At 43.2% G+C, this 15,482-nt stretch overlaps 2 protein-coding genes across 4 annotated transcripts in view; one reads left to right on the top strand and one right to left on the bottom strand.

Moving 5' to 3' along the window:
- Positions 1-15,482, top strand: part of DSCAM (DS cell adhesion molecule) — a 754,308-nt gene that overhangs the window by 89,381 nt on the left and 649,445 nt on the right. The window lies entirely within an intron of this gene.
- LOC137224593 (THAP domain-containing protein 6-like) lies at positions 221-846 on the bottom strand. The gene is made up of 2 exons (XM_067737307.1): positions 574-846; positions 221-448 (listed from the first exon to the last, which is right to left on the bottom strand). The coding sequence occupies exons 1-2, from the start codon at positions 831-833 to the stop codon at positions 229-231; spliced, it is 480 nt and encodes a 159-aa protein (XP_067593408.1). The 5' UTR covers positions 834-846; the 3' UTR covers positions 221-228.

Raw genomic sequence — 15,482 nt, 5'->3', positions numbered from 1 at the left:
GCTCACGGGCCCAGCCGCTCCACGGCATGTGGGATCCTCCCGAACCGGGGCATGAACCCGCGTCCCCTGCGTCGGCAGGCGGACGCTCAACCACTGCGCCACCAGGGAAGCCCTGACGGATATTATTTAATGATGGTGATCATTTTCTGGAAAGCTGTACCAATATCAATTTTAGGTAGAACATAACGTGAAATTATTTCATGAAATATAGTTCATACTCTCCTGACATCACTCCCGACAGAAAACTTCCAGTCTGTTTGCTGTTTCTTGGCAGATGAGACATTCATCCTTTAATTCCCTGATTGTCTTCCTCAGTGATTTTTGGAAACGTTTTTCTCCGTCTAAAACATTCCGCAGACTTTTCTTGGTATCCCCTAGCTCGCTGATCATTTGATCTAATTTATGCTTAAGTTTCTTTGGACTGTCCATTACACTGTAGCTATGCTCAAAAATGACCTGGGACTGGAATTCCTCCATACACGAGGAAGCACCAACAAGGTGGTGGCTGTGGTTTGTGACTGGAAGGGCTTGAGGGTGAAGTTTTTCCTACAGTGAAGCTTTTCTCTTTTCCCCTATAAGTGAGATGGGGAATTAGAAGGTATGACTCCAGGTTTCAGTTTAATATTTGGAGCGCTTCTGTCAAAATCTTTCTTAAAGTGCCTCGAACACAACACATCTCCTTTTTTAGGCTCCCAAATCAGGTCTTTTCTTGCTAATACCCATTTTCTTTTGACATTTTCATCTGTGGGGAATATGCGAAATGTCAGTCCTTTTAACCTGGAATTTGGTAAACAGCGAGAAGCACATCCAATGGCCAAGCAAGATTTCACCATGGTTTTAGCGACTCATACCAGAACGTTAGCGGCGAAGGCAGCGACTAACGCTCACGATAGAGATTGCGCCTCCCCTCGCTTCCATCCCGTCAGCCCTCTTGGTTTGCTGTTGAACTCACCTGTCTGCTAATGTGTGCATGGTGTGTGTGTGTGTGTGTGTGTGTGTGTGTGTGTGTGTGTGTGTGTGTGTGTGTGTGTGTGTGTGTGTGTGTGTGTGTGTGTGTGTGTGTGTGTTGTACGTGGTGTTGCAACAGGGAGGACAGGATAGTGGCAGGGTCAGCAGAACGATGGAGCCTGGGTCCAAGGTGTCTGGGGAAGGTGACTGGGAAGATGCTGGTGCCTCCACCTGGGCCCGGCATGGGAGGAGGTGGCTTGATGATGAGAAAGACTCGGCCACTCTTCCTTCCCATCTCTGTCACTGCCATGGTCATTGATTCACTGCCCCCAGGAACGAAAAGAAATACCAAACAGTCGCACAACCCCTTTCACTTTGCAGATGGAAATTTGAAAATGCAGTGAGGCTTAGTGGCAAATTCCAGGTCACAAAGCTCGCAAGTGCAGAACCGTGCATGTGAAGGGTGCAGACTTTTGGCTCTGCTGCAGTGGTAGTGCAGGTTCTTGTTTGTCTTAATTCATTCTACAAAGCATTGTTTTTTAAACATTTTACTTCTTGACTCTTCAGTTGCCCTTTGTATGCATATCAGGTGTGTGTTCCCATTAGGCTGACCTACAGCATAATTTCTACACTAGAAAAGGGAGTTAAATAGAGCACTGAGATGACTGTACTCATCTTAAGGTTATTTAAAAGCAATTACTACCATTAGTTGGAAGTGCTACCTCAGGCTACTGATAGTAATGTGCACCTAACAATCCAATTAGTTTGTAAATGGATTCGTTTATATCTTGACCAATGCATTTGCTTTCAATTCAGTATTATATAGATCTAAAGAGCGTCACTTGTATCCGTTTATACTTTGTATAATGTGTTGCTTCATCTTTAAGTAGAGGATTTACTCATTCCCTTCCCCCATGAAATGTTACTTCATTTATATTTTTGCTTCCTAAACTATGATTCATGTCTTTTTAAGTTCCATAATCCTTATTAAATCATTTTAGCTCTTTCTATAGTTTTCAGGATTTCTAGCTGGTTTATATTCAGTATCCTTTGAGGTACCATCAAAGGTGATACTGTAACATCAGATCACATGCCAGCCCAGCCCTGTCTAAAAGCAACTTTCTGTGATGATGGAAATGTTCTAGAACATTAGGCCACTTAGCGGCTCGTAGCCACTAGGCGGATGTGATCCCAAGCATTTGAAATGTGGTTAGAGTGACTAAGGAGTGGAATTACTACTTTTATTTAACTTTCATGGATTTGAATTTAATAGTCACATGCAGCTGTTAGCTGCCATATGGGATGGCACGGTTCTGGAGAACAAAGGACTGTAGATAAGCTATGGAAGGTTTTGACTCCTCCAAGGCTCTTTGTCACCCAGAGATAGAGGTCTTAGTGTCACCACACTGAACTCACCTGGTACAACCAGATTTTCCCTGGAGAAGGTCATTTTCTGGTATCTGAGAGGTCAAGGGAAACCTCCTGATACATGAAATTGGATGGGTTCTTGTAGATACTCTCCCCAAATATATAAGTGATTAAGTAGAACAGTTTGTTCATCAAGCACCTGCCATGTAGCAGGAACACGGACAGGCTGGCTTCCCAAAGGCCTGGTGTCCAGGAGAAGGAAGCAAAATGCACATTTACCTGAGCTTCGCACACAGTGGAGGCCCAGGGGCTGATTGTGTCTACCCAGGTGTGGCGTACCTGACGAGATACTTTGGACCATAGTTTATCCCGTTGTTTGACATCCATTACCTCATTCATTCAGTCAACAGATGTTTATTGAGTGTCTAGTATGTAATATTTGCTGGGGATAACTAGTAAGCACAACAAACTCATTCCTTCCTCCATTTACTTATTTGCTTATCTATCAATCTATCTACTACCTACCTACCTGTCTATCTCTCTATCTGTCTATCCATCTGTCTATCATCTAATTTGTTTATTTCCTTGAGCTTTATTCACAGGGCTACCGTTGAACATTTGCATTCTTATCCAGTGTTATAACAATGTTTTAAAGATAACTGCACGTTTTCTCACACATTGTCTCAAATCTTCTCGGTGTTCATGCCAAAGTGTCAGATGTCAATGGAGCCAAAGGTAATTTTCCTGAGGAAGAGCATTTAGCGGAGTCTCTGCCTCATGACGCCCTTTTCAGCTGTGGGAGCCCGTGAGGACCCACGTGTATGTGGGCGGTGAGGGCAGCTGCTCTCAGGCAGGAGGGAGAGCTGAACCGGCTTTTGAGAAAAGGAGGGGCGCAGCAGAAAGGAAACACCCGCTCTTAACAGAGGCTTTGGGAATTCATTCTCCTCTCTTGATACAAACCCCCATGCTACTAAGTCAAATTCCGTGGTTTGTGTAATGCATTAGAAGATTTATTTTTTCATCATTGCCACGTACAAAGCGCTGTCGGCGGATACAAAATCAGAGATGACCGTCACCTGCTTCTTCCCTTGGCTCTTACAGCTCAGTCTCTTGGGGTGAGTTTTGCCATCCAGTTGGGCTGTGGGGCGAGAATAAGTAAACTGATTTTGCTGCGCAGTGAGTTTGTAGTACGGCCAAGAAAGCAGAACAGAGCACTGTATCAGTCGTGGGACCGTATTTGAAATCCCGTATTATGAATATTGGATTCCAAAGAGGTGATGTGGTCTGGTGTGCTCTAAATGATTTTTCTTGTCTTTTTACAAATTTTTTTTAATATTAACATATGTCGTGAATTTTTAAATTAATTAATTAATTTATTTATGGCTGTGCCGGGTCTTTGTTTCTGTGCGAGGGCTTTCTCCAGTTGCAGCGAGCGGGGGCCACTCTTCCTTGTGGTGCACGGGCTTCTCACTATCGCGGCCTCTCTTGTTGCGGAGCACAGGCTCCGGACGCGCAGGCTCAGTAATTGTGGCTCACGGGCCCAGTTGCTCCGCGGCATGTGGGATCTTCCCAGACCAGGGCTCGAACCTGTGTCCCCTGCATTGGCAGGCAGATTCTCAACCACTGTGCCACCAGGGAAGCCCTACAAAGTTTTTACACTAACTAAATGGGTGTGTAGAACCCTTGCCGAAGTTAAGAAACCGAAGGGTGTCCTTGAAAATTCCCGTGTGCTCCTCTCCAATCACACCCCCTCCCCCAGAGGGAACCTCACTCCTGAATTCGATGTTAGTTAATCCTTGCTTTTCTTTGTAGTTGTGTCAACATGTGTTCGTAGCCCTAAGTAATATCTTGCTAAGATGTGCATGCTCTTGAACTTTATGTAATTAGAATCACAAAGGAGGTGTTCTTCTGGGACTGGCTTTTTTCTCAACATTATTGCTTTGAGATGTATCCATGATGGTGTGTGTAGTTCGTTCTTCCATCCAACAAATAATTATCTGTGCAATTGCTGTGCCCATTGATTCTAGGTCTGGAGCTAGAGAGCAAACAAAACAGGCGACCCAGTGTCCTAAGGTAGCTTCCTTCTTGTGCATGAACAGGATAGATAGACGGTGTAGCTGGTTAGATGGCAATTGGTGTCAGGGGAAAACTGAAGCAGTGAAGAGTAATTTTAGGGGAGATGTGGAGTTTCAGATGGCGGGCTGAGGAGGGGACATTTGTGTGAAAACCTGGGGATGGTGAGGGAGAGGGTCAGGGAGATGTCAGGGGAAGAACTTCCCAGGCAGAGCAAACAGGAAGTTCCAAAGCCCCACAGCAATGTTGAGTCAGGTGTGTTTCGAGTACTGTAAGGAGGCCTCTGTGGGGAGAAAGCAGGGTGACCAAGGGGGTGCAGATGGAGGAGATGAGGACCGAGAGAGAGTGAGAGGTGTTGGAGCAGAGTGACATTCTGTGACCAGAGTTCTGACCAGATTTCTCTGTCCATCGCGTGGAGCTCGCAGACCAAGCAGGCATTGCAGTCCTGCTAAGGAGAGGTGATACGGATGCGGTGGAAGGGGGTCGTGTTTCGGTTGAGCGTTAGGTTTTCCTGATGAATGGGATTTGCGGTGACAGAGAAAGGACGATTGCTTTCAGGTGCTGCTTGTGGTGATGGGGAAGCCGGAGGGAGGAGAGGTTGGAGGGCAGGTAGGGAAGGACCAGGGCTCACTTAGGGGCCTGTCCGCTCCGCAAAGCAAACCCAACGTCCTAGTGCAGACGGGAGGATGCAGTTGGGCATAGACGTTTGGAGTTCAGATGAGAGGTCTGGGCTAGAACGAGACATTAGGAGATGCCAGCCTAGAGATACCATTAAAAACCTTCAGCATGGGTGATCATCAAGGGAGTGAGTATAAATAGGGAAAAGGTCCCAGACTGAGTGCAGAGACACTTCAACATTCAGGAAACGAGAGGGAAGCCTCAAAGGAATCTGAGTAGGAGCCTCCAGAGGCTTCTGGTCAGAGGGCGACCGGGCATAATCAGTAGCGTCGAACATTCATGTCATGCTGGGGTGACATGTGGGCCATGGTGACGTCTATAAGAGCTGTTCTGGTGGCGCGGTGGGGAAAAATCACCTGCTTAGGAGGTGAGAATAGAAGGCTGAGGGGGAAAGCGGAGCTAAGGAAGGATTTGAGATGAGAGGGTAAGATGGGTGCGATAACCTCTCAGCCGTACGCTGTTAGGAATGATCTCGTAGAGAAATGGAATTCAGTGATTTGAAAAAGAAAAATGTCATTCTGTGAAATGCCTACTAATGCCTTTAGCCCATCTGTTATTGGATTGTTTATCTTCTTCCTCTCTCTCTCTTTGTAGTTTATTATATATTCTTCATACTAATTCTTTGTTAGTAACGTGGTTGCAGATGCTGTAAGTGTCTTCCCATTTGTGCTTTATATGTCACCTTTTTGCTGTTTTTCTTGATGAATAGGTGCTCTCAGCTTAATTTGCCAGTTTTGGATTTTGGTGCTCTTGTCTTAAAAAATGTGTTCCTACTACACACTTCCTATTCTTTTTCCAGAATAGTTTGTATTGACTTGCGTTTCATTAAGCCCTTAATTTACCTTGAGTTGATTTTTGTACAGTGAGAGATAGGGATTAAATTTTGTTTACCTCCATATGGTAACAAATAGTCCCAGCGTTATTTCCTGAGTGTCTCTTCTTTTCCTTTCTTCCCTCCTGTGTAGCGCAGGTCTCTTCTGGCCTCTCGTTGGCTCCAGAGACCCACTGGTCCATCCCCGCACCAACAGCCCACTGGTTCAATTACCGTGGTTTATAACTAGTCTTGTTATCGGGTAGAGTGAGTCCTTGCTGTTCTTGGCTATTTGGACTTTTGTGTACATTATGAAGTAAGATATTCGAGTTTCTCTGAAAAGCCTTTTAGAATTTTGATGAGACATTACAACATTGTGCTTAAGAAGACTCTGGCCCTAATATGCTTAGCATAGAATTCTGGCTATACCTCGTACCCGCTTTGTGTCTCAGTTTCCTCATCTGCAAAACAGGGAGGACAAAGATACTTCCTCATAATGAGAGGAGTAAAGAGTTACTGGCTGTGAGGCCCTCAAACATCCTCTGGTATATGGGAATCGCTGAGTATAAGGTGTCATCATTATTGTTATTTTTTATTGCAATTTCTTTTAAACTGTTGATCAGTTTAGGGAATGTTGACCTCTTTATACCACAAAGACAAATTTTGAGGGATTTAGGGAAAGTTCCTCAGACCCAGGACTTGTGAGAGATCCTGAGACTTTCTTACCACATAGAAACGTGATATCTGAGTAAGTCTCTGTGGCATGAAATCATTTTACTGATGTAATTACAGATTATAAAGTAAATTTTATCAAATTTTATTTATAATAAATAAATAAAATTTACTTGTTTGTTAGTTTTTAGGATAATTTTTCTGCATGTCAGATTTTACTTTTTTATACAAACCAGATTTTTCCCTTCTGTTATGAGCAAATCCTCACTGCATTTTTTGGGGTGATGTGAATTCAACCTCTCCGGTAGGTTAACCCCTCTTATTATGTCAGGGTAGAGAATGAGTAAAAAATAATATACTTTGTGGAGAGAATTCTCTCATTTTCTGGGACTTGTAAGGACCTTATTTGTTCCAGGTGACAAGTTTCAAGTGGGATAAAAGGCCATTATTTGTGAGAAATGGCAGCTCAGATAGAGCAAAGTTGCTGCCAGGAGTTGATGATGCAGAAACAATTTCTTTGGGGCAAGACTGTATTGAATGGGGAATTATTAATGGCATTTAACTGTGTTACGGCTGTATGAACAGTGTCTGTGGGACCGCCCACCACATTCACTTGTGGGATGGGCTGCTCTTTGCAGGTTACTATAAAAAAAAAGCTCTTCAAAAGTGATTGCTTCAGACACTCTGCTTTCAGGCCATAAAGGTCATTAATCAGTAACCCGTTATGCTCCAATCAGAGCAGAATTTTAAACTCAATACAAAAGCCTTCTACAGTGATATTCAGTTAATTTGTTGAGCGGAAGGTACCTTTTGGAAATTGTACTTATGAGTCAAGCAGACACGGGTTCAAACTCTGCTACTTACCGGGTGGGTGATTTGGAGAACATTACTTAACCTCTCCTGCAATTTACTTTCATCTTTAAAACTAAAATGATGGTGATGGTGATGGTGCACATAATGATTTTGGTGATGAAGACAGTGATGACGATGATGGTGATTGTGACGATGAGATCCCCTTTCTCACATGATCGTTGTGAGGTTGAGACCTAATCCACGTAAAGTAACCAGCACAGAGCCTGGCCTGTTAAATTTCAGGTGCCCTTAGCCTCTCTCCCAAACCGACTACTCTTGTTCTGAATTTTCTTTATTTGGGCATAAGTATATCAGTTTTATATTGCTGCCGCATCAAATAATTATAACCTCGGTGACTTAAAACAACACACCTTTATTCTCCTATAGCTTGGAGGTCAGAGGTCTGAAATCAGGTTCACTAGCAGGTGTGTCGAGGGGTGTTCCCTCCAGAGGCTGTAGGAGAGTGTCCATCCCCTTGCCTTCACTTTCTCTAGAGCTGCATTCCTGGGCTCCTAGCGCCTTCTTCCACCTTTGAAGCCCACAGGGTAGCATCCTTTTTCCCTGGTCTCATTGTTTTCCTCTTCTGTATCAAATCTCCCTTTGTGGCTGTCTCGTAAAAACACTTGTGACTGCATTTATGGCCAAACAGATAATCCAGGAAAATCTCATCATCTCAAGATCTTTAATCGCATCTGCAAAGTTCTTGTCACCATATAAGAAAACATTGACTGGTTCCAGGGGTTAAGACCTGCCTATCTTTGGGGGCCATTATTCAGCCTACCACACTAAGAATAAAGTAAGTTCAAAGTGAAAACACTATATAATGGTACCAGTTCATTAAAAAATAAAACCACCATGCTCAGCAAAGTCATATTCCATGTCACGTCCCTCATCAATTAAAAAATGGAGTGATTATACATAACAGAGTGATAAGAAAATCAGTTCACTGGACTGGAGCCTCCTGGGACTCCCTGGGAAGCCACTGGCAGTGCCAAGAGTAGAGGCTAAAGCTACTTGGAAGTCACATACTCTGCATCTTTAGGGGCCAAGATTACCTTGGGCTTCAACCTCGGATACTGTGTGTGGCTTTACCGGTTGTATATAAAGTTGTGAAGGACACCCACTGGAGTTATGCAGTGCACAACTAGTGTGTCTGTAAGTGGTGGACTCTGTGATGCCCACCAGACTATACACTCCAGAAATGTGTGGCCATGTCTGTCTTGTATCCCCACTACCCACCACAGTGCTTGGCATAGAAGAGGCACTTGTATTTGGGGAAACAAAGGAATGAAAAGATGGGTGTTCCATCTGAGAACCACCAAGTAACTCCGCAGCTGTGGTACCCAGAAGCGTAGTCTCTCAGCATTGGCTGCACATTAGAATCATCTGAGAAAGATCTTTAAAAAGAAAGTTCTGGGCCTGGACTCTGTTTACAAAATTCTGATTTATGTGGTGTGGGTGGGGCCGTGGTATTACCACTGTTTTTACAAACATCCCAGGTGACTTTACCGTGCAGCCAAGCAGCTAACGGTTGGTCTAGAGTAGTGGTTCTCAAACTTGTCCATTAGAATCACCTGGAGGGCTTGTTAGAATGCAGGTTTTCTGATTCCCTTGGGGGCTGAGATATCCATTTCTAACAAGCTCCCGCCTCAGGCTCATGCTGCTGCTATCGGGACCGTACTTGGAGAACCACTGCTCTGGAGTATAGTAGGTAAGTCTGTTTAACGTGCGCTGCGGTGAACAGTTGGGGCACCATTCTAGAAGGGTATTTGTGTGTGTACGTGTGTGTGCGTGTGTGTGTTTGTGCACACACAAGAGATATTGAGCGCCCACTCTACACAGTTGAGATATCTAATTTTATTCCTTCTATCCAACAGCCTGCCAAGGTAGCCATGTTTAACCTTCAGTTTTTTAGCTGACAAACTAGAAAACCAGGGAGGTGAATTTTGCTTGTCATGCTTCCTCTTTTCAGTATGTCACAAAGTCACACCCTCCAGAGACTAGAGACATTTTCACTATTCTGTGCTCAGCTTTTTTTCTCCATTTCTGATCACGGCTCCTGTCCTGACCTTGGTGACTGCTGTGAGAGGGCCCGGGGAGATTATCCTAGCCCCCACTTACTCTGTATAAGGGGAACAGCCTCTGTCCTCCTTGCACAGCACACGTCGCTGCTTAGCTAAAATATCTTTTTTTTTTTTTTTTTTTTTTTGCTGTACGCGGGCCTCTCACTGTTGTGGTCTCTCCCGCTGCGGAGCACAGGCTCCGGACGCGCAGGCTCAACGGCCATGGCTCACGGGTCCAGCCGTTCTGCGGCATGTGGGATCTTCCCGGACCGGGGCACGAACCCGTGTCCCCTGCGTCGGCAGGCGGACTCTCAACCACTGCACCACCAGGGAAGCCCAGCTCAAATATCTTGAATCGACTTGAATAGAGACACTGCACCCTGACTGAGACTTGGGAAATGACAGCAATTTGAAATTTGCTGAGCTTAGCATCATTCTGCACTTCTGATATTTTGACTAGGACTTTGTAAGTTACAAGAGACATTTTTCAGGACCATACCACCTATCTCAAAGCCTCTGGGCACAATTTCAAAGGACTCCCTCCTTGCTGGCTGCCCTTCCTGGTTTTCTGAGCCCTCCTCTCATTCCCAGTGTCCCTACCACCCAGAAGTCTATGGTCCCCAGCCTCCCTTGCTTGGGTCAAAAACCTGGGCCCCATCCAGATGTATCCCAAACCTCCCTTTCATCTACTTTATCCAAACTGACATTGTCTGTTCTTGAAACACACAGCAACACTCGGCTAACGCAGAAGATTCTGTGATTAAAGTAGTTTGCACTCGGATGTAAATAAGGCTTGATGCTCCGTGGAAGTCTTAAATTTACAGAGGAGCTTGTAGTGACTCTCGTATATGGGACTATATGTGGTTAGGGGATGCCTGTGGACAGCAAATGCTGTGGACAGTTTCCTGACCTCCTTACCTGGACTGCCTTTAGTTTGATGGGGACTAAACAGAGGGTTTGAGGTTTCTGACCAAATCATCACCCCCTCTGCTCACTTTAGCTTTGCAAGGAGGCTGCAGAGAGCCCTGTCGTACTTGAGCTGGCGTGGCTCAAAGCTAACTGTGAATACTTGAAACTTCACATCTCAAATATGGAAGAGGACCTTCTTCTGAATCTGTTTTTCCCTCCTTACGAGGACTTCACGGGGCATAATTGTAGGCCTTTCAAGCAGTCGCTTTAAAAGGTTGTTGGCTACAGGGCTTCCCTCTGCTCACATCCCGTTGTTCCTACAGTCCTCGGGATAGAGGCTGGTAAAAGTTTGCTTATAAAGGTTTGCTTGAAAGGTTTGGTTGAAATGTTGGCAGGAAGAAGGCTCACCTGCATCTCTTTCCTGAGGAGAGATTCCACCTGTGACAACGGGCCTGTTGAAAATCATGTCTGAAAACTGTAGACTAAAGTGAAAAAAAACAACCAAGACTAAACTGCCTGCCAGGTTTAGGAGATTTGCTCTGATGGAGAAAACTGTAACCTACAAATTTGAAGTGATACAGTGACTGTGGGAAATAAAAACTGCACTTTGTCCTCCTTATTTCAGACTGAATTGTGCCCCCACCCACCCACCCACGTTCTTACATAGAAGTTCTAACCCCCAGCATCTCAGAGTGTGACTGGATTTGGAGACGGAGTCTTTAAAGAAATAATTAAGCTAAAATTATGTCATGAGACTGGGCCCTAATCCAATATAATTTGTGTCCTTACAAAAAGAAGAGATTAGGACTCAGGCACACACAGAAGGAAGACCCCATGAGGACACAGGGAGAAGGAGGCCACCTGCAAACACAGGAGAGGGACCTCCAGAAAAAGTCAACCCTGAGCATGTAGGTTATGACAAGGTGTTGAATATAGATCCCTGTGCTATATAGTAGGTCCTTGTTGATTATCTATTGATGTTTCATAAACAGTAGTGTGTATCTGTTAATTCCAAACTTCTAATTTATCTCCCCCAACCCTGCTATCCCCTTTGGTAGTTATAAGTTTTTTTTCTATGTCTGTGAGTCTATTTCTGTTTTGTAAATAAGTTCATTTGTATCATTTTTTTAAGATTCCACATGTAAGTGGTATCATATGATATTTATCTTTCTCTGAATTACTTCACTTAATATGATAACCTCTAGGTCCATCCATGTCCATGCTGCTGCCAATGACATTATTTCGTTCCTTTTTATGGCTGAGTAATATTCCATTTTATATATGTACCACATCTTCTTTTTTTTTTAAACATCTTTATTGGAGTATAATTGCTTTACAATGGTGTGTTATAACAAAGTGAATCAGTTATATATATACATATGTTCCCATATCTCTTCCCTTTTGCGTCTCCCTCCCTCCCACCCTCCCTATCCCACCCCTCCAGGAGGTCACAAAGCACTGAACTGATCTCCCTGTGCTATGCGGCTGCTTCCCACTAGCTATCTACCTTACGTTTTGTAGTGTATATATGTCCATGCCTCTCTCTCGCTTTGTCACAGCTTACCCTTCCCCCTCCCCATATCCTCAAGTCCATTCTCTAGTAGGTCTGTGCCTTTATTCCCGTTTTACCCCTAGGTTCTTCATGACATTTTTTTTTTCCTTAAATTCCATATATATGTGTTAGCATACGGTATTTGCCTCTCTCTTTCTGACTTCACTCTGTATGACAGACTCTAGGTCCATCCACCTCATTACAAATAGCTCAATTTCGTTTCTTTTTATGGCTGAGTAATATTCCATTGTATATATGTGCCACATCTTCTTTATCCATTCATCCAATGATGGGCACTTAGGTTGCTTCCATGCCTTGGCTATTGTAAATAGTACTGCTGTGAACATAAGGGTGCGTGTGTCTTTAACAATCAGTATCCTGATGAAGATACAGGACTGTGTTGACTGGCCACATGCCATTTGCCCACAGTGTTCTGAACACTCCTCTGCGCTCACCCCACTTAATGATCATAATAAACCTGTGAAGTCAGTTCTACTATTATCTTCATCTTAAAGATGTGGAAAGAGAGGTGCCCAGAAGGTCGTTACCTTGCCCATGGTCATGTGGTTGGAATGTGGTAGGGCCAAGATGCAAACCTAGGGAGGCTCGTCGAGTTCTGGAGTATTCTTAACCACCACTGTCTGAGCTCTTGTAGGAGGAATCAGGGTGTGCGTGTATTTGGGTGGCTAAAGGTATGAACGGATGGGTAAAGAGATTCCCAAGCTCTTCAAACACAGGGAGGGAGGGAGAAATAGGCTCATGCTGGTAAAGGACATCCATCAGTAACACTGGACCCATTGAAACAAATGAATTTTTAATCAGGTGGATATATTATCATCAACATTGTTTTCTTTATTATTGCTACTGTTTTAATACTAATAATAGTGGCTATCCTTCACTGAATATTATTGGCAAAAAATAGCACTAAATGTACATATTTATTTATATAAATATAAGCTAGTTATTTTCAGTCCCATTTTAGTGATAAATAAACTGAGGCTTGGGTAAGTTTTTTCACCTAAGTCCCATTGCTGTTAGGCTAAACAGAGATCCAACAGAATAGCCCAGCAAATAGAATGGTCCCAGGAAACTTCAGCAAGAGGTTGGTGAGTCCAATAATGTGAGGGGAAGAAAGCACACAGTCGGGAAGAGGCTGCCTCAGGCTCTCTCCTCCTGATAAGTCCTGACTTTCAGGCTCATCAGAAGAGGACCCACCATTGCTCTCTCGTCCCTGTGACTTCATGCCACCAGCCCTGTAATAAGTTGTTGACCCAAAACATGCAGGTTGCTGAGCTTTTAAAAGCAAACTTCTCCCATGGCTCGGTAAAGTGTTGATTTAACAAACATGGGATCCTGTACTATACATCCATCATTTATGCCTTAAAGTGAAATCAAAACCTGCCTTTATAACAGTTAGAATTCAAGAAATCCATTAGTAAAAAACTCTGCTAGTGAAAACAAGACATTAGAGTAAGGGAAAATATCTTTTCTAGTCCTAACTCTCAGAAGGCTAGAATATTCCTTATTACCTTTTTTTCCCTACATTTAAACTTGTTTTTCTAATTGAAACCACAGTGCAGTCACAATTGTGCTTTCTGCTTAATATTGTCTTAAATTTATAGTATTCCCTAATATAATTTTTAAACAGAATTTTTCACCTGTAAACTATATAGCTACTAAACTAATGCTCCACAATTAGATAGTTTCTTCTTATGGTTTATTTAGATAATTTGCAACTTTGTGGGGTTTTAAATAAAATTGAGAAGAAGAACTTTGTGTAGAAACATCTATGCTATTTAAGGTCATAACCTCAGAATACATTGTAGATGAAAAAGCCCAGGCTTGGGAGTTTCACAGATCTGGTTTGAATCGTGGTTCTGCCCCTCTGCAGCCCTGTGGCCTTCATGACCTGCTTATTTTAGATAATGTCCAGGAGCCTCTGTTTCTCATTCTTAAAATGGGACTGTACTACCTACCCCATAAGATTGTTGTTACTGTCTTTTTGAGGATTAAAAGATACAATGGCATTCGAAGATTCTCAGCATAATTGTAGTTAGGTACTTCACCAATAGTACATGTATGTATATTAGTATTATAGTATTATAGTAGGTTCCTCAAAGCAGAACTACTGAGTGAAACAGTATAACCTTTTTCAGCATCTTGGTACCTGTTAACCACGTTGCTTTCTAAAATGTGCATCCAGTTTCATTTCAAGTGAATGCAAATGCATTTTAAACACTGTGGCTTTTTGTGCATTTCTTTAGTTGCTATAAATTCTACGTGTTCCTTAACTAGTTGCATTTCCTCTTTTGTGACTTGTCTGCTCATATGTCCTTTGGATTGAGTTAAATTCAATAAACAATTGCGTAGTATCTCATTTGTGTCAGTACCGGGCTAGGTGTTAGAAACTCGGGGACGGATGGGATACAGTCCTTGCCTCGCTGAAACTTTTCAGTCTAGTGGGAGAGAAAAACAAGCACAGGAATCAATATAACTCAGTGCTATGCACACAATTAACAGTCATATGGACAAGGAAAGAGGAGAGATTAATTCCTTTGCCAATTTATCTCTGGATGCCTTAGCAGTTTTTAGAATTGACTTGTGCATAGTTGACCCATTTCAAACTGATGCGCGTTTCTGTTTTGTGTCGTACATGCAGATGAAGACAGGGACCCAACCACCGGACTCTCTTACTTGTCTTCTCTCTTCCAAAAGCACGTCACATTTTTCTTCTACATAAATATGTGAGACCATGCCTCACCCTTTGGAACCCTACAAAGTGGGGTTGACAAAGCGAGAAGGAGGGTAGAGATTGCATGAATTAAGCAAGCAGAAACACCATTTCGGTAGTCTACATTTTCATATGGCCTTCTAGAGGAAGTAAGGTAGTAACTGAAAAGAGGGCCCTGGAAAATCAAGTGGGAGCCACCTGCATTGCAAAGGTGGGATGAAGGGCTTCATTGAATTTGTAGAGACACTTCTGCTGACACATTGTGTGCAGGTTTCGCAAACAATTCTATTTACATTCGGAGAGGCAGAGCAGGCGCTGAAATAAGGTGAAAAGAAAGTGCTGTGATTTGCATATTATGCAGACCTTGGAAGGAAGGAAGGAAAGAAAGACTTTTTGTTCTCATGGCTTGACTCTGGGCTCTGGCCATCGTTAAAGAGGCCTTTTCCAAGGTGGTTCTTGATCATGAAAAAAAATATCATTTTTAAATTTAATTTAGTTTTTTATTGAGATAAAATGGACATAAACATTATATTAGTTTCAGATGCACTACTTAATGATTTGATATATGCATATATATTGAAATGGCCACCACAGTAAATCTAGTTAACATCCATCACCACACAGAGTTACACATTTTTTTAAATTAAAATATATGTTAAAGGCTCCTCTAGAGTAGCCCTACAGTCTGACCTCTTCAGAAGCTATTAAAACCAAGAGCCTCTAATTAGGGTTTCCTTGGATCTAAGGCCCTCGAGGTTTCATCATTAGGCCACTTGCAGAATTCCTTAGGGCGACATGGATCTCCAGATGACCCCAAGTCCGTGC

The sequence above is a fragment of the Pseudorca crassidens genome, chromosome 5, assembly GCF_039906515.1.
Source record: "Pseudorca crassidens isolate mPseCra1 chromosome 5, mPseCra1.hap1, whole genome shotgun sequence".
In the NCBI taxonomy this organism is placed as follows: Eukaryota; Metazoa; Chordata; class Mammalia; order Artiodactyla; family Delphinidae; genus Pseudorca; species Pseudorca crassidens.
The sequence above is the reverse complement of the archived record's forward strand: the minus strand, read 5'-3'. Positions and strand labels throughout refer to the sequence as shown.

Bases quoted from the DNA above. Each gene is read 5' to 3' on its own strand.
- LOC137224593 (XM_067737307.1), bottom strand. From the start codon at position 833: ATGGTGAAATCTTGCTTGGCCATTGGATGTGCTTCTCGCTGTTTACCA. The intron at 449-573 runs GGGGAAAAGAGA...CCAGGTCATTTT, and splicing joins AATTCCCCATCTCACTTATA to TGAGCATAGCTACAGTGTAA.